Here is a 19,499-nt window from a genome sequence, read left to right as displayed (position 1 = left end):
GCATCGAGTGTCGCCTGTTTTGAGGGCACAAGTTCGCCCAATAAAAGTTGGTTTCGTCATACAGTTTTGCTACTGTGTTCTTGACCTACAACGTGACATCTGTAGTGTGTCTGCCTGGTTGACTTGCTGCAAAGGGACGTACATTTCCACAGGACACCGTATTGTGAATCATCATTTCTAGAGCTGAAGTTGTACTGGCCTCAGGGCTAGTGCTACGACCCTTTGCCCATCGGCTACCACAAGAATCCATACCGATGCTAGAGGAATCAGTCTCGGCGCAGTGCTAATTCAATGCTAAGTCAATGCTGAACATGCACTTTACTATGACAGCCACTTGTGCAGAAAAACGGAGCGCAATTATATAGTCAGAGGACAAGACTTCCTCGCAGTGGTTTTAGCCGTTCGCCAATTTCGTCCGTACATTTGTGGCCGTTACATTTAAGTCGTCACCGACTGCCACTCTCTTTGCTGGTTGGGTGGCCTACGAGAGACATATGGCCTTCTATCGGGATGGGGCTTACCTTTGCAATAGCTTGACTTTCTGGTATACTACAAGAGTGGTAACCGCCACGCTGACGCTGACTGCCCCTCGCTCTTTCCTCTGCCAACGACTGAGTGTGATGCTGACAACATTGATCATCTTACCGCTATTCACTCTCCGATTCCTGACATTGCTAATTTCCGCATAGCAAAGCACAACGACCATAGCTTAGATCATTTATTCGCTTCGGCCAGTCAATGTAAGCTGAAGCTATTTTGTGGTTCACGACGATCGCGTTTACGAGAAAAGTTATTCCTGCCAAGGAGTCCGTGTGCTCCTCGTTCCACTGACCACACACTCACACGTCTTTTGCGTCATGCAAGGTGACCCAACTTGTAGTCACATTCGTTTCGCCAGTGTTGCATCACATACAAGCAATGTCCTGCTACTCAATATGCTGACCGTTACGTCGTTAAGTTAATATAGTGTTACGACCGTAACGTTACGACCGTTAGGTTAATATACGTTGCAGGTTGCGAGCAATGCAAATGTCATAAGCACTCTCCAACTATGCCGCCAGGTCTTCATCCTGTGCCACCACCTCATTCTCCCTTTGAGAATGTGTGTGGACCCTCTAAGCGCATTCGCACGATGACAAACCGTCCACCGTTGGACGGTGGACGGTGTGTGTGAGTTTCTGCGTCCGCCTTCTGACGCGCTACGCAGAAACTGCCGCAATACCTGCCCTGCAAAGGCTTTGCTTGTTTCAGAGTTCCTGCTTTGGCAGGTTGAAGCCCGCAAGGTGCAGAGTGATAATTAAGGGAAAACCTTTTTAGCAATTGCTACGAACGGGTGGATGTCTGATTTTCCCTTACTTAGTTCGTGCGTTTGTTTATAATTCTTCGTCATGGCCCTGCACGCGTCATCATCAGCGATCGGGGACATCCATTCGTCGCTGTCGTCACTGATTAAATCTTCCGTGTGTCTCCTTGCCAGTTTCATGATGCCACATCACGTCCCCTACTGATCAATGACCTCGTCGAAAGCCCAATCAAGACTATAACGATCATGCTATCCATTTATGTTCTTTCTAAACAACAAAAGTGGAACAAAGTGCTACAGTGCATGACTTACACGTAGAGCACCGTGCAGCCTAAAACTACCGCGTTCCCTCCAATCTATTTTCTTTAAGCTAGCTCGCCTCGCAGCTGTCTCAACACCACTCTTCCTCTCACACTCGACGTGGATACCTTAGTTGCTGATTTGCTATACCATGCAGGAGAGGCCCGTCTTATCGCTCACCTAGGCTCTCTGGGATCCCAACAGTGTCAAAAGCGCGCTACGACACCAGCAGTCGACACACTTCTTATCCTAATGTGACCAGGTTTGATTTTGTACACAACTCTGCAAGTGACATTTGCGCCAGATGTAATCGGTGCACTACTCCGATCCACTCGTGATTCTGGATCGTCTCAGTGACGCAACGTATGTAATGTCTCGTCTCACTAGTGGTGCTCGCCGCTGGCATCACGTGCCTAAAGCCTTACCGCCATCGATCCCATGACCGAGTTGTTCAGTGGTCATCGTCTGCGAACGGGGAAATGAAACGTATTAACGTAAGATAGAATGAGAGGATGAAGTTGTAATGTACAGTGAGCGTCTCTGTAACGGCCTACGATGAGCTATCATCTTCCATCCAGTAAATAAACGCGAGTCATCATCACACTATTTATGAACAAGTCTCCTGCGCCGGTGAAATGAAATAAGGGCTGTTTCATTTATCCCGCCAGCTTTTCTAAATGGCTCACTTTTAACTTCTGAGGCTGCAAGAGCAATATTTGGTGCAACAGGAACGCATGCCCGTTCATCCCTTGAGTTGGACACGAGATAAAGGGCCAACGCGTAACAAATTTATGGAGAAGCGTAAACGATGTTATCGAAACTGAGACTGTCTGAATCTCGCGGTGCTCTTTAGCACTTGCGAATGCCGCAAGTCTAGCTCCTCATTTCGAGAGCATGGTCATATGTGCTTCGACCTAAAATATAGCAACTGTTGTAGCACACGTGTACAAAGCTAGCCTTAGTGTGCTTCCGATGCTTACTTATCCGTATCATGGCCTGGTGTAGCTACATAAATGGTTCGCTATAGGTGCCTATATGTGCATTTCAGTGGCGTCGCCAGAAGAATTTCTCATGGGAAGCACTCACGTAACTGGGGGAGGGTGGGCGATCGCATGCCAACCCAGAAATTTCTGGGTCGGGGTGGAGGGCGTGCCCAGTTTTCCACCCCCTCGCTGCACTACGGATGCATTTGTTTGTGCTTGTAGGTATCATGACATGCCATGAATTTAGTGCAGTTTCCTCAGAATGCAGGGACATTTCGATCCACAACGAAAAATACCAGCGTTTCACTGACTTGTGACCATCGTAAACGAAACAGGCGCGGTCAACTTTCAAAACAAGGAATGCTTATTGGCTGAATCTTTCCATAGCGAAACTGGAGGCATGGAATATGTTTTGTTGTTCACAACACAACGTATCAGGGTAGAGGAAAACAATCCTTGTGGTATCAACAAATGAAGTGAAACAGCTTGAACGACTCGTGTCCATTTTGTTGTTTCTGCGACTGAGGCGCAAGCTTTGTTCTGCGGCATATCAGAATTTTTTTTTGGCTGTTCGGATGTCTGGAAGAATCCCATGAAATATTTATTATATACTTTCCTATCACCACGTGTATACCCATAAGGTGTTGATATTTACTTCTTCTCAAAGCTGCTCGCCATCATTCTTTCCGACTTAAGCCTGTATCTGCAATATACCCTGAGTAATGACCCCTTGAGTCGTGAATGAGTAGTAACTTCATCAAGCCAGTAATCGAAATGGCTTCTTTGTTCTGCTCTTGGCATCATGAAAAGATGTTCAATCAACAGAATTAAATTGAATAGAAACGACTGGAGAGAGAGCTTCGAAGAAAGAAACTTGCAACAAAGTATTATAGGCAACCTTAAAAAATCGCATTTGTTTTGCTTAAAAGTTGTGCGTCTTAGTGTTAGCAAAAAATTATTGTAACTCTATCTTGAATCGAAATATGATCATTCTTATTGCTACATGACTGTAAAATAAGGTAGCCGCTACTGCATCACATGTGCATGTGTGCTGGCATTAATCTTGGCCAGGGTTTGCCAAGGCCAGACTTGTAAATACGCTGTGAGAACAGTTAGCAGCTTTCTGTAATTCCAGGTTAGAGTTTTGATGGAGGTGCTTCGTAACTCTTTTGATGGCGGGGCTCTTTTGGACACCACATAGAGTCTACCACCTGGCCTCCAAGTGAAGACACGTCACCGCCTACTGCGTCTGAAGCTATTCAGATCACCACCCTCTGACATTCAGGCGATCTCGGCATATTGTTGGAGATGGACGGTGATGAAGTCGACGAGTTGCTTAACATCTAAGAGTGTGACAGTAACCATGATGGGGATTCATTCGTCGTGTAGACCTACGTCATCTTCCACCTTGGCAGACCTGCTGGCGTCTACGTCCAGACCCACGATATCAATTAGACCACCTGGGACGCTTTCAGAGAGCACCTCTGTCACTTTTCCAGGAAACCACATGATTGCCACTTTGCCGAGGAGAAGCAACTGGTGCTACATAGCCACACGTGAACTGAGCCTTTCTTATCGTACATAAATGGCGTTCTAGCTTTGTGTGAAGAAGCTCATTAGACGATGTCTGTGACTGACCAGATGACTCACAAACGTAAAGCCCTCACGGACGACGCATTCGTCTCCTTGTCCTTAGCAACGTGGTGACCGTTGGCAGCGTAATCATAGTGCCACCGCTTAGAGGAACTGAAGAGCCACCTCATCTCGCATCACTTCGGGCTTCTCCCGAGCACCGCTCCAACTTCGGGATACGAGGCAACTACTTGTCAACTGTCTGCATCTGACGACCTTGCACGTATGGCCTGATGTAAACTCGAGGCAGCTTATCCGGATGCTCATAACACTGTGCTCTCAGACACCTCGACTTTGGCTATTTCTTTGATCCAAGCCGTTGCTTTTCGGAAATTCCTGGACATGGACCTGTTTAGTGTCTGCGCCATGAATAATATTCATGGTGCTGTACCCTCGATGGAGCGTGTCGAGGCCGCGCGTATTCCTTTTGTCGTGCCAGGAATCGTCTTTATGATGAAGAGCTGTAAATAAGCTTGTATGCCTCCGGTTTAATCGTGCTGCACACCACCTTTTCTATTACCGTGGCCAGAAGCCCTCTCTGTCACCTCTCCGTTTCGCGCTTATCTCGCTCCCTGCAGCATTGCTCGACTTTTCCGTCCCACAACAAGTTATCTGCAAGTGCAGTTCCCGAGGGCGGTACGTGCGATGCCCAGTCGCCTCCACCGTCCATCTCGTTCACCAGCAAGCCATCGCTCTACCTCCCCGTCCTGTGCGCATAGCGTACCGCCTGGTAAGGCTAAAAGTTGAGGCGCCACTGATAGCCACCTAGAGGGCGCTTCCAACTGTACGCACAGGAGTAGTAGCGGCTGGCAACACTTTGCAGCAAGAATAGCAGAAGTTAGCGGCTGCGATTTCTCCTTTGTTTGGGTGCCAGACTGCTTCTTCTGCGTTGACAGCTCTAGGGAATACGCGGGCCTCTGTGGGAGCGGGCATGAACACGATGTTGCCCATGTTTGGGACTACCCGGTCCACATACATGCCAGGTGCGTTCCGCAGACAAACGCCATGAACCCCATATAAACGATGTGGAGCTCACGTCAACTAGCCGCTAAATTTTATAGAGTAAGGCGATGTCCCGATCGCTTTTTTTTAATGATACCCACGCCATAATACTGCTTCTGCACCTCAATAATAAGCACTCGTCGTTAGTGAAGACTTACATCTCGGAACAAATCCGCACGGTGCAATGCCGTTCGGATCTTTCTGCCAATCAGTAGAAGTGACATCGACGAATTAGTACAGTAAAAGTCGACTCAAGAAGAGTATTTCCGAATTTATTGATGGAAACGCGTACGCTAGTCAACGAAGCAAGCAAACGCAAGGGTTAATCAGACTGAGTGTTAGCGCTGTACCGCCGAAGCAATTCTGCGGCATATGTCGATGAACTGCTGTACCCACTGGCCTTTTTGTAATATTAAATTCCCTAAGGGAGCTGCTTGGAAAGGTACAAAGCTAAAGTCTCGCCAACTTTTCAGTACTTTTTTTTAACGTTCCTAGAGGGATATTCCACATGATATATATATAAAGGCAGAGCAGCGCCAGTCGAAGCAAATGGGCGCTGGCGGCAATGCAAGGTTTAGTACCCTGCGGCATAAGCATAACAAGAAATAATTCAATTGAGCACAACATTAATATGCAGAAAGGGACTACGTTGTAAACCAAACCAATGAACCGACGTGGTAAATCTGCTGAGGCAGCATCTAGGTGTGACGGCTCCCCAAACGTGACGCAACCTCTTCAACGAAAATGGAACAAAAATAGCATATGCAACAACTGTTAGTAATACTCACCTTGAACTACCTATTTTCTAAACACATTTCCCAAAAAACCACAACATCTATGAGCGCGATTTAGACCCTTTACAAACGAGGCAGGGTCAAAATCTCGCACCTCAAGAAATCGACAACAGGTCTGCACGAAGCAACTGTGCGCGATATCGCGCATAAAACAAATGCAAAAACATGAAGTGCACGACAGCTAGTGCGAGGATTTACCGGGCCGCATAAAACCAACAATTTAGATTTTGCAAGCTTTAGTAGCTTTAACACACAACACGACGCACTCGTTCAGTCGAGCCATTCAGCTGCCTATTTAGCGCACGCGGTAATGAACCGGCATACGGCATTCAGAACTTTAGCGAATTTCCTTTAAATGGCATGCATCACTGCGGACGAACTTGACCGCTTACCCATCTAAATATTATCGAACGGAAAAAACACCGACATGACAAAGAAAAGGATAAGAACAAGAAATTTGCCGCTGAACGGCGGCGATTAATTACAAACGTTGCTCGCGCTGATGAGCGTTTGCTGGAAATGATTAAAACCGTATCGTCGGCACGTTCTTGCTGGTATTTGAGCCACCCACCATGCCAGAATTCTTCTTCGACATTCTTTGAAGCTTTGACCACGCCACACATGCGAAGGTTGTTGCTTATTTTGCTCTGTCTGAAAACGCGAATAAGAAAGAGAAGCACGCTCAGAGACGCAGAAAACCACGGCGCGCTCCTGGCTCCTTTTCCGGTGTTCTGCGCAAGGCCGCCACCAGTGGCGCGTCCATCGGCACGCAAAACGCGCATAGGCGCCGGTATCGCAACAGAGTTTCGGGAAGTGAAGCTTGAGCTGAAACGCTCTGCTAAATTACTTTCCGACTGGAATATCTTTGAAGTATACATCAACGACCTTTGAATCAGAGCTATGACCGACGCCGGAGTACACATCTGTGTTTTAAGTACAAGTTTTCGTCATCGAATGTAGATCTTAACACCTCCTATACCACAAGCCGTACGCATCGCCGATGGTGCGAGAGTCACTCTTGTTCGGTTGAGCAGAATCCAGATTACGGTTACCGGTCACCAGGTTTTTGTCGTCCTTACGCAGTAGCCCCTTGACAAAATACCAAGACTTCATATTCTTTCTTCTAATTTCAATCTGACCGATGGCTTCACCGGGGCGTTGCACCTTGTACTGCGTAGAATTTTTTTTACGTCTACGTCCGACCTCTGAGTCACTTACATTCCAGCGAGATTGTTCACTTGTCGAATAAAACTGGGACGCCTGCCGAGGTACCATCTTTGCCTGTGGTTCTACATGGAAAGTAGTACATGTCGCCCCTTACGCTGTCGCTCCTCTCTGCAGTGCCGTACTGACCATTCATCATCAGCAGCCTACTTAATGTCCACTGCAGGTTGAAGGCCTCTCCCTGCGATCACCAATCACCCCTGTCCTGCGACAACCAATGCCATCTAGCGCCTGCGAATTTCCTAATTTCAACCCCCCCCCTAGTCCTCTGCCGTCCTTGACTGCGCTGCCCTTGCCACCAATTCTGTAACGCTAATGGTGCACCGGTTATCTAACCGATGCATTTTAATGGCCTACCGAGCTTCATTTCTTTCTCTTAATTTCAAATGGAATATCGGCTATCCCTCTTTGCTCTCTGATTTACACCGTTCTGTTCCTGTCTTTTATCATTAAGGATAACATTCTTTGTTCCATCGTTCCTTGCGTGGTCCTGGACTTGTTTTCCAGCTTCTTTGTACATCTCAAGTTTTTACCCCTTATAGAATGCATTGATTGTACACCTTTCTTTTCAATGATTACGCTAAACTTCCAGTCAGAATATTACAATGTCTGCCGTATGTGCTGCTACCCATTTTGATTATTGTGTGAATTTCTTTCTCATGACCGGAGTCCCCTGTGAGTAATTTAACAAGGTAAACCTACTCATTCATAGAGTTTAGGGGCTGACTGGCGATACTGAACTCTGGTTTTCTTGCACGGTTATTCGTCATTATCTGTCTTTTCTGCATATTAACCTTCAACCTCGCTCTTATACTTTCTCTGTTATGGTCCTCAATCATTTGTGGTAACTCGTCCCAAGTGTGGCTGAACAGGACAATGTAATCTGCATACCTAAGCTTGCTGAGATATTCGTCTTTTGTACTTACTCCTATGCCTTCTCAGTTTAAAAGCTTGAATAGTTCTTCCAATCATGCGGTGAATATTATAGGAGAGATTGTGTCTCCTTGTCTGACTCCTTTCTTTATACGTATCTTCCCACTATTCTTGGGGAGAATTAAGGTAGCTGTGGAATCTCTGTAGATACTCTCCAAGGTATTTACGTAAGCGTCCTGCACTCATTGCTTACGTAATGCCTCTACGATTGCTGGTATCTCCACTGAATCAAATGCCTTTTCGTAATCTATGAAAGCCATATAGCGAGGCAGAGTGTACTCTGCGGATTTGCCGATTACCTGATGGATGACATGCATGTGGTCCACTGTAGAGTACCCCTTCCTGAAACCTACTGTTCGCTTAGATGAATAAAGTCTAGTGTTGCTCTTACTCTATTGGAGATTATTTTGGTGAATATTTTATATAATATTGGATGTAAGGTTATGGGCACATATTTTTCAATTCATTAACGTCTCCCTTTTTGTGGATTGGTAAAATTTTGGCATTCTTACAGTTCTCTGGGATCCTTGAAGTCTATAGGCAGTTCGTATAAAGGGCCACTAGATCTACCTTGCAAGGCGCTTCTAACTTCATCGCTAGGTTTAGAAGGAGCCTCTCTAACCTGTTCATTACTAATATGAATGGAGGTATTGTTTCTGCTTTGCGTACACACAGGTCACTATATAATTCTTCCGGCGGTTGTACTATGTCTTCGAGATTGCTGATGATATTACCCTATCTTTCAGTGCATACATCTTGGTTTGTCCAATACCTTGTTTCCTTCTGACTGTTTTCAGGCTGCGTCAATTTTTTTTACTGCTTTCTTAGTTTTTTCACCTCATAGCTTCGAATATTCCTTATTTTCTTCTTGATTTGTTTTCACAGTTACGCGAATTCCGTCTGATCTCTTGAGTTGGACACTTTCATTCTTTGTCGTTTATTTATTAGTTCCTTTGTTCATTGGGAGCGCTTACCTACTGGTTGCCTTGGGGCATGACTTCCCACTTCAATTTCTGCTACTGGAGCCAGCGTTGCTACGGTTTCATTCATTGCCTCTATGAATCTAATGTAACATAAATCTTCATCTCTCTCTTTTAAGGCTGCAAATTTGTTCGAAAGTGCCAACCTTACTGCGTCTAGGTTGGCCTGTTTCTTCTTGACCAATTTTATCTTTTCTCTCTTCAAATTCAGATGAATGCTAACCCTGGCTAACCTATGATCACTGCACTTTACCCTAACTAACACTTCTGCATTCTGTACTATGCTGGGATCAGCAGAAAGGATGAAATCAATCTCATTTCTTGTTTGACTATTAAGGCTTTTCCAGGTGCACTTTTTATTCCAACGCTTCCTGAAGAAGGTTATCATTATTCGCAGCTTATTCCGTTCCGCGAATTCTACCAACATCTCTCCTCGAGTGCTGTTATAATCCACGCCATTATTGCTAATTTCTGGTTCACCAGCCTGCTTTTTCCGCACTTTTGTATTGAAGTCGCCCATGACTACAGTATACTGAGTTTGCACTTTTCGCATCGCTAATTCAACGTCTTCATAAAACTGTTCTATTTCTTCATCATCGTGACTGGAGGTAGGAGCATAGGTTTGTGCTACCTTTATAGTATACCTCCTATTTAGCTTTCTTTCGACTAGTGCAACCCTCGCAATAAATGTGTAATATACGTCAGTCTTGCCTGTTATGACCTTATGGATCAGGAATCCTACTCCGAACTGCTTCTTATCTGCTAGTCCTCTTTAGAATAGGACGTGGCCATATGTCAGCACTGTAACAGCTTCACCAGTTCTTCTTACCTTACTTACTAAGGCCAATGATATTCCAAACAGAGCCTGATATTTCCTCAAGGAGTTCTGCTAGGCTAGCTTCACTCGAGAGGGTCCGAGTGTTAAAAATTGCAAAGGTCAGTCTTGGCTTTTAGAAACATCCTTCAAGTTGTGAATGTTGGCTTCACCAAGCGAGACATACCACAGGGGATCTCCATGCCTCGCCGTTTTGCACTGCAATGCTTCCGCGCCGAACCCATGAACCGAACATTGCCTTCCCTCAGAGGGGCACACCGACGTTGCTAACTAGTGGTTGGTACAAAATCCACAGTGTAATCTCAGGTCTTCCTCCTACTCACCCTGAAGGCCGCCGGCTGCTTGTCGTGTCCTATTCAGGAATTTTAGAATTAATAGGCATTTCGCCTAGACATGTCTCGCCGCGCATACACACTAGTAATGCCAGCCTTGTTCACCGGTGCCCCTATCCAGTCAGCGTCTGCGCCTTAGAACAGCGTCATCCAGCAGAAAGCGCGAACATACTTGCCATTGGCCTTATCGAGCCATCCTCCTATGTCTGGAAATCCCTGGTTGCGGCCGTTATAAATAAATTTGAGTCATAGCACTTTTTCATGGATTATAGCCACGGCAACAGCATTACGAAGATGCAGACCGTTTGCCACAATTGATCATGCCCTTGATTGCATGTATTGCGCTGCGTATTTCTCTTCTAACCACCTTCACTCTGGATATGAAAAATTATGGTGGATAATATGGAGCCAGTCAAAACAGTATTTGTCACTCCTAATGCTCATGCCTTGGAGTATGTGTAGTGCGCCAGCCCCATTTCACTGAACGATAGACCCTTCTTCACGGACTCAAGCGGTTCACATCGCTGTGGTATTAGGACGTTTTAATCGTGTTTTCAACTGCATTGGAACGGCACCTTCAACTCGTCTGCATGGTTATTGACGTGTTTCGACGGGTGAAATAGCACTGAATTGGTCTAAGTGTGAAGCTGCGACCGCCGTGTTGTCATCTGTGAGCATAATGTGGACACTACTGGCGTACAACCAGATGCCATGATATTTGGAATCGCCAAGGACCCGCTACATACCTCTCAGTACCCAAGCCGTACGGTTACCCAAATAGCCATTCTTCGTGCAGGGCACGTTCCGTCAGATTTCGTATAAAGAAAAACTTTCTCCGTGAAGAAGTCCTAGGAGAGCTGTGTCTGTGCCCATTCGTGTCATAAATGCTTGCTCCAGCGTGTGCACAAAGCGCAAAGCAGAATATATATATATATAGGTCCGTCGCAACCATTTTCTGTATCTTGGGATCGTCGGCCGAGGCTGGCACGAGAGGCCTGCTCAGCTCGCAAGAAGGATCGGTTGATAAATTTGCCAAGTGATGGTCGCCGAGACAATCAACGTTGGCAAAGCAAATACCTTGTGGTAGAATTTGCTTCGCCAATCCAAAGTTAGATAGGCATGAAAGTGCGGTTCGCATTAATAGTAAGTATACTGTGAGGCACGGTAACGTCATACTGTAAGAGAATGTCGCGCAGAGGAGTGACGAGGTACTCGCCATCAGGGACTGGTGGGGAAGACGAGGGTTCAATATAGGCTATTGATTTTGGCGGCAGGCAAATAAAGCCAGTGGGGCGTAGGCGGCACTGGGGTGAGTCAGAAGGTTCTGCGAGAATCGGTAACTCAAGGCGAACGGTACTGGCAGAGCAGTCAATAAGAGCAGAATGCGCGGAGAGAAAATCGAGGCCGAGAATAAGGTCGTGGGGGCAATGAGCAATCGCGGTGAAGAGGACAGGAGTGTGGCGGCCGGCGATGCTAACACGTGCCGTACACATGTCGATGATAGGCACAGTACCGCCATCCGCAACACGGACGACGCGTGCCGACGCTGGGGTGAGGAGCGTGTTCAATCGTCGTCGGAAGGCAGCACTCATAATAGAAAGATGTGCCCTTGTGTCGATGAGCGCCGTGACAGGATATGCATCAACGTCAACGTCAAGAAGGTTTTGGTTCGTGTTTAACGTGAGCAGAGGATTTGAGGGCAGTGTCGACAACGCAGCTTCACCTCCAGAAGCTGCAGTGCCTAGTTTTCTGGCTGTGCCCGTGAGGTGATAGGCGGCGAAGAGAAGCGGCGGGGTTGGGGCGAATGGGACTGACGGCGTCGAGGTGAGGGCGAGCGGCTGTAGCGAAGGTTCGGAGCAGGAGCATCAGCGACAGTGGGTTCACGGCGGGTGGCATAGGGAACAGAAGGTCCAAAGGTGCGGGATAAGTGGCGGCGTATGTCCGAGGAGGCGGAGGCCATCGGTTGCGGCAGTGACGAGCGACGTGGCCGATGCGACAGCAGTGAAAGCAGATTGGTCTGTCATCAGGGGTACGCCAATCGGACGGGTTGCTGCGAGATGTGGGGGAAAAGGACTGTCGGGGAAGAGGAGGGCCGGCGGAGAACTGGGGAACGCTGGGTTGAGATGTTGAACACACGGAGTTCAGACCCATGTTCTCAAATTCTTGTCGGACTACGGCCTGAATCATGGCAATCGTGGGTGCTGGCGGATCGGGAGGCGTCGTGGAGAAAGCTGGCGAACAGGCGGCCTGAAGCTCGCGGCGAACAATACGGGTGACGTCGTCACAGGTGGTAGCCTGACGCGATCAACAATCACATGTCGGCGTAGAGGCGGTGTTGGGTAGCCACGTGATGTTGTGTGTGATACGACGGCTCTTGGTTTGTTCAAGGCGACGGCATTCTTTGATGATGGCGTCGATTGTCGAGACATTGCCGAAAACAAGCAAATTGAAAGCGTCGTCGGCGATGCCTTTTAGGACATGTGACACTTTATCTGATTCAGACATAACATCGTCAGCTTTGCGGCATAGAGCCAAGACGTCGAAGATGTAGGAAACGTACGGCTGTGTAGTTGTCTGAACGCGCGACGCAAGAGCCTTTCCTGCGGCAACCTTGCGGCCAATGGGGTCGCCGAACAGATCCCGTAGCTTTTCTTTGAAAGAGTCCCAACTGCTGATCTCTTCGTCATGCGTCTGGTACCACACGCGTGGGGTGCCGACAAGATAAACGATGACATTGGCGAGCATAATGGTTGGGTCCCACCTGTTATTAGCGCTGGCATGTTGATATAGCTTGAGCCATTCGTCAACGTCCTGTCCCCCCAGGCCAGAGAACACACCAGGGTCGCGATGTTGAGCAACCGTGACGACGGGAGCAGTCGGAGCAGCCAAAGCCGTTGCAGAGGCGGGCTCTTCACCGGGAGGCATAGTGACAAGCTCGACGTACCGACCACTCCGGAGTTCCGTGGCGAGGACGGGGATCGCTCACCTCCACCAGAATGTTACGTGTAGAAAGACACAGACAAAAGAGGCTATTTACAGACTATTTACACTAGACTGGAGCCAGAGCGCCAGGCCGACATTCACTCGCGGCTAGGGCACAGACCCACCTCGTCGTCGTTCTCACGGCGGCTCGTCTCTCGGGTATCTACCGATAATATCGTAATAATATAGATATATATTTCGAGGGTTCTCGTGACTTGCTATCAAGAAATACCGTGTCAAGGTAAGTCCTTAATAGACCTGAACAAAATATTGCTGTCTGCGTCTCCTTTTACTACTGCGCTGATAACATGAAACAAGAAACAGCATGTCTGTTGTACTCGCATATGTTGGGCCGGCAGTTTTCTGGCTATGTCACAATGGCTGTCTTTGCGGAAAGTTCATATGGTTTAAATCATGCAGTAGAATATGATGAGAGGTTGAACAACCTACGTGACCATAGAGTCTTGTTCATAGACCACTCGAGTGAAAGAAAGTATTTGGTGTAAATTTTCAGTGTGTTTGCACAGGTGAGGAAGTGCGGTATCAAATTCGTATCTCTGATAAGCAACTAAAGATTTGTACATCTGTATTTACTTTTTACGTATTGCTCTTCCTCTGCAGATGAACAAGACGAATTTGAAGCTCCAGCAGCTGAACCTTGTTGCCACCCATGTAGTTGGATGGCTGGCTCATAACCTTACGTTTAACCTCGCCCGGAGTGAATGCGGGGGCGCAGCAAACCGCCTCCACAAGATGCGTGAAATCATAGGCTGACCGCACAGCGGCTTCTCATGGTCGATGGACGGTGCTGCCATAGTGCTCCTTTTCAAGCGGCAAATTCTGACAAGACATGCTGAAATAGATGACACATCATCTCGCCAACGAGACAATCTTGTACGGGGGAACGCCGTAGAGGACAAAAAAAAAGGGACTATCACAAATACGATATAAAGATGCATAATTCGGACGTCGCGCAACTAATATGAGCGGAATACTTTCACAAGTAACTGATACACTTGACGAAATGTGCACACGCGTCCTCTTTATTGGCGCAAGTAGTGCAAATTGTGATCTTCGTGCTTTTACCAATGAGTGGCTGGAGTTAGCACTTCGTTTGCGTCGTCAGGTTTTGATCATGGCAGCGTCCACCGCAGCCTTCTAGATTTTCTAGTACTGAATGTTCGGGGGGCGGGAGGGGGGGTTGGATTGCCGCGCACTGGATTGTGCCAGCGCTGACGCGTTCGCATGTCATAGGGAGGCTAGGGGAGGGGGGGTGAAGTCGGGCTCCCAAGGCCCCTACTACAGACCTGAAGGTGTCGCTCTTGCTTTCGCAAGGAGCAACTGGAGGCGCAGCGTTTACTTCGCTCAAGATAGATATTCCAGATCGGCAAGAAAAATGGAAAGTTATCGCAAAGGAACTCAAGTGACGGAAAAGGGTAATAAAATTCTGTCACCACTATTAAAACATGCAAGGCTCCATGCACACTGGACCTACAATGTGGGATGCAAACTAAAGGCACCTCATGCAGTAAAGTGTATCAGCTATGGCTTCTCAATTGCTTTAGCTGGCGGGTCGCAAAACATTGTGGTTGGCGAAGTATCAGTCGTATCACTGATACATATCATCATCACTGATACATATACATCATCATTATCATTTATTTTTCCTTAAGGACCCTTGTCGGGCTATTACATAAGGAGGGGTTACAGAAGATAAGGATAGAAACAAAGATATCGTTACAATTTCTTACAAAACTTAGCCTGTGGATTCGTATTAAAAACATATGCAATGTGATGTTATACATATGATGAATGTGATGAATATACATATGCAATGTGATCGTTTTTAAGGTTTATAGAATTTTTAAAGGTCGCCTGTGGCAGATAGCATAATCTTTGTCATTGAGCTGGATTATTCCAAGACAGGGACATAAGTGGCACGATTAATCCAAGCGCATGTTCAAATAATAAAAAAGGACAATAATATTTAATTAATTACTTTACGGTACATGTTGCAATTTAAATATTGGTGCTGATGAGCTTGCAAGAGGTATAACGCTTGTAAATATTTGCGGGATGACACCACTTTCGAGATATTATTTTCCAAGTGTCGAACAAAATACACGGGCGTTCCACTTACTTTTGCCCACCAATGCATAAAGGAGCGTTTTCTTTGAAAAAAGGGCAAGAATAGTGCATTTTTACAGCAGGTTTCTTGGCTCACATCTGCAAACTGGTGTCGTTCTAGAAATTCATTCCAAGTTGGTACGCCGTGGAACCTGACCGGTTACAAATCGTAAATTGCGACATAAGCTATCGAGTAATTATTTAACAAAGTAATTAGTAAATTTATAATAATGATTTAAATCTGTGTTTCGGTTTCTTGTGGAACTGATGTCCGCTCTCTCTGAATCATCCAGCTCAAGCACTAACATTATATTATCAGCAACAGGCTAAATTTGAAAAATTCATAAAACCTAAAAATGATCACCGTGCAGAGCTTTCCTCTGGGGTCGTAGGGAACATTTGATGTCTTAAACTACAATGTTTTGCATATTATGAAGAGCCAACAAACACTGACACCAAAGACAGCATAGGCGAAATTACTTGTGCTTAATAAAAGAAGTAAGGAAACGATACAATAATGGAAATTAGGGTGGATGAAAAAACACCTTGCCGCAGGTGGGAACCAAACCTATAGCCTTCGCATGTCGCGTACGATACCCTACCAATTGAGCTACCGTGGCGTTGTTTCCGGATCCACTTTTCTTGGGTATTTATGTGTCCTAGTAGAACCCTGAGAGTGTTAACTAGCGCCACCACTCACAGACCTTAACGGCGGACGTGAAACGTCGTTTTTGCCGCAGGCGTCACGAGAACGTGATCTTGTTGGGTGAAGGCGGCTGGTCAATAGAGCCACGTATGCTACCTGAAGGCATCAATGTTGCTGGATTCGAGACCCTCGTTATGTAATAAACAAGAAGAAAGACGGTTAACCGAGGCGCCCGATTTTTATTAGTCATATCATGAAAAGCAAACGAACACCGACACCAAGCACAACATAGAGGAAAATTCTTGTGCTTAATAAATGAAGTAAAGAAACGATACATTAATGGAAGTTAAAGTGGATGAAAAAACAACTTTGCGCAGGTGGGAACCCAACCCACAACCTTCGCATTCCGCGTGCGATGCTCTACCACTTGAGCTACCGCGGCGCTGTCTCCCCATCTAGATTTCTTGTGTATATATGTGTCCTAGTAGAACCTTGGGAGTGTTAACCAGCGCCACCACTCACAGACCTTCGCGGCGGACGTGAAACGTCGTTTTTGCCGCAGGCGTCACGAGTACGTGATCTTTTTGGGTGAAGGCGACTGGTCAATAAACCCACGCATGCTACCTGAAGGCATCAATGCTGCCGGATTCGAGACCACCATGAAGAGTTTTCAGAGGCACTTGAGCGGGAGACCTTACGTCCATCGTTCAATCGTGCGCACACAGTACTAATCCCAAAAGGCAAAGATAAAAATATATTACGTAAAGTGAAGGGATACACGCCAATTACGTTGACATATGTTTAGTACAAGGTTTTCATGAAAATTGTTGCATCAAGGCTGCAGGGAGTTATATGGAAGTTAGTTGGGCCGCATAAGACATGCGGCATCAGAGGTAGGAAAATATTTACAAATATTCATACAGCTAGAAGCATTTTAGATTATTTCGATAACGCTCTCCTCAAGGTAGCGATGACCCGCCGTGGTTGCTCAGTGGCTATGGTGTTGGGCTGCTGAGCACGATGTCGCGGGATCGAATCCCGTCCACGGCGGCCGCATTTCGATGGGGGCGAAATGCGAAAACACCCGTGTACTTAGATTTAGGTGCACGTTAAAGAGCCCCAGGTGGTCAAAATTTCCGGAGTCTTCCACTACGGCGTGCCTCATAATTAAAAAGTGGTTTTGGCACGTAAAACCCCTAATATTATTATTATGAAGGTAGCGATGCTGCAAATGGATCTAGCTAAGGCTTTTGATATGGTACCACATAGTGTTCTCGTTTTATTAATTATGTAGGACTTGGTTCCCTCATGTGTAAAGGCATCAAAAGGGCATATCAAAGCTATGTACCAATTTAATTGTTAACGGTGAACTCTCACAACGCGTACAATACTCTCTTCCGTTCGACAGGGTTGTCCGTTAAGTCCTTTACTTTTTGCTTTATTTTTGGAGCCGCTCTGTAGAAAAATAGTTAATAGCACAGAAATCAGGGGGTTTAAGATACAGTCCTGTGAAGTACGTGTTCTAGCTTATGCCGATGACGTTGCCCTATTTGCGGCAGATAGGGAGAGTGTTAGCTCATTATTAAGAATTACTGAAAGGTTTTGTGAGAAAAGGGGCAGTGAAATCAATTAGCGAAAGAGTATTGGTCTCTGGCATGGCCATTGGAATGCCACGCCCGGTGTTTTTGAAAATATCCGGTGGTTCACGACACCTAGTACTTACCTGGGGGTACCTTTGGATGGGTTCTGTGAGAACGAGTCACTCTGGCTCGAAAACATGCATGTAATGCGTGCGATGCCCGAAGCATGAGGTGGCCGTGAATCATCGATTTTCGCACGTGCCACTATTTGTAACGTTTTTCTCGCTGCGAAAATTATGTATCTTCATCAGGCACTGTATTGTACACGTAAGCACATTCAAAAATTTCACCGAATCTTTGCCACGGTTATCTGGTGTTCTACGTGGGAGCGCACAACAAGGACAAATTTGTTTCGTCGAGTAAAGAAAGGTGGTCTGTCGGTGTGCCACTTGTTTCTACAGCAAGTTGTATAACGTTTCATATTGATAAGGGACGAAAGAGACCCGTTTGTGTTTTTTTTCAATCTATGTTAACAGTTTCTATGCCTGATTTATTTTTTGCTTCTTCAGCCATTGGCCCTCACAACACAATTTCAAGGTTCTTGCGTGAAGTTGCAACGTCTTAACATTTCCTTAGGACGAGATTTTCTCTTGAGTACCTCTCCAATGTAAAAAGAAAGCGTCTTATGAAGGATCTCACTGAAAATGTGTTCCCTGTTCCAGTGTATCGGTTAATTTTGCAAGGAGGGCCTGGGCAAGACATACCTGAAAGGGTTCAAAATATTTGTATACCGGCAAACGTTAAAATATTTTTCGTCAAGCTTATTTATGTGCCACGCGGAAATAGATGCTTTCTCTGCAAGAAAGCTGAAACGATCGAACATGTTTTCATTGATTATAATAATGCCATATTCTTTTGGGATATATTACCGAGGACGTTAAAGATAGACCTACCTCTCAATCCACATAGCATTCGTTTTTTACCACCTGAACGCGATTTTGAACAGAGGGATGTTATCTTTTTACTTGGGGTGCACGCAGTCTGGCGTAGTCTGTTGGCATATAGACATTGTGATGTTAAAGGTCGATCTGTTTATGAATATTTTGTGGAAATGGTTGTGAAGGTATGTGACGTGTACAAAGGGAATGGCTGTGATGAAGCTGTGGTGTCAATACTTGATACTTTGACACATATAAAACGAGTGTGATCTATGATCACAAACTCTTTTGAGGCTTGTAGCCAAGCTGGAAATAAGGGGGAAAAAAAGCCGCGGTAGCTCAATTGGTAGAAATGCGAAGGTTGTCGGTTCCGTTCCCCCTTTCGGCAGATTGTTTTTTCATCCGCTTTAATTTCCATTAATGTATCCTTTCTTTACTTTAGTTATTAAGCACAAGCGATTTCCCCTATGTTGTTCTTGGTGTCAGTGTTTGTTGGCTTCTGATGATATGAATAATAAAAATCGGGCCCCTCGGTTAACCCTCTTTCTTCAATGTATTGCATACAAGTTTTGACGGAAAATACGCTGTGGCCCAAGTTTCGTTGCCTTACATACAATGCGATGCATTAAGGCCACAAGCAGGCACCAATGATTGCATTAACATCGCGTTTGCAAAGTACACAAAAGTTGCCATACGACTCCGTTTTGAGTCCCGATGTATTCGTCGCAATGTTATATTCTGTAAGATTAGGTTCGACATATTTTTCTCTGTTGGTAGCGGTGCATGCACTTGACGTTCACGATAATTTTCATGTGATTTGCATCACCGTCTATAGCGGGGGTGACCTCGTTCTCTTTGTATTGGCTGAACTGTCGGTTGTGATATAGATATGGAAAATTTTGACTCCG

At 46.0% G+C, this 19,499-nt stretch overlaps 1 protein-coding gene across 1 annotated transcript in view; it reads left to right on the top strand.

Moving 5' to 3' along the window:
- The window catches only part of LOC142578090 (uncharacterized), an 80,634-nt gene extending 66,384 nt beyond the window's left edge, over positions 1–14,250 (top strand). Inside the window, exon 3 of the mRNA XM_075687508.1 lies at positions 13,922–14,250. Coding sequence (XP_075543623.1) covers positions 13,922–14,074 — 153 coding nt within the window. The 3' untranslated portion in view covers positions 14,075–14,250. The remainder of the gene's footprint in view (positions 1–13,921) is intronic.
- Positions 14,251–19,499: the final 5,249 nt, after the last annotated feature.

Source organism: Dermacentor variabilis, chromosome 4 (assembly GCF_050947875.1).
Source record: "Dermacentor variabilis isolate Ectoservices chromosome 4, ASM5094787v1, whole genome shotgun sequence".
NCBI classification, from domain to species: domain Eukaryota; kingdom Metazoa; phylum Arthropoda; class Arachnida; order Ixodida; family Ixodidae; genus Dermacentor; species Dermacentor variabilis.
This window is presented reverse-complemented; position numbering and strand designations above follow the sequence as displayed.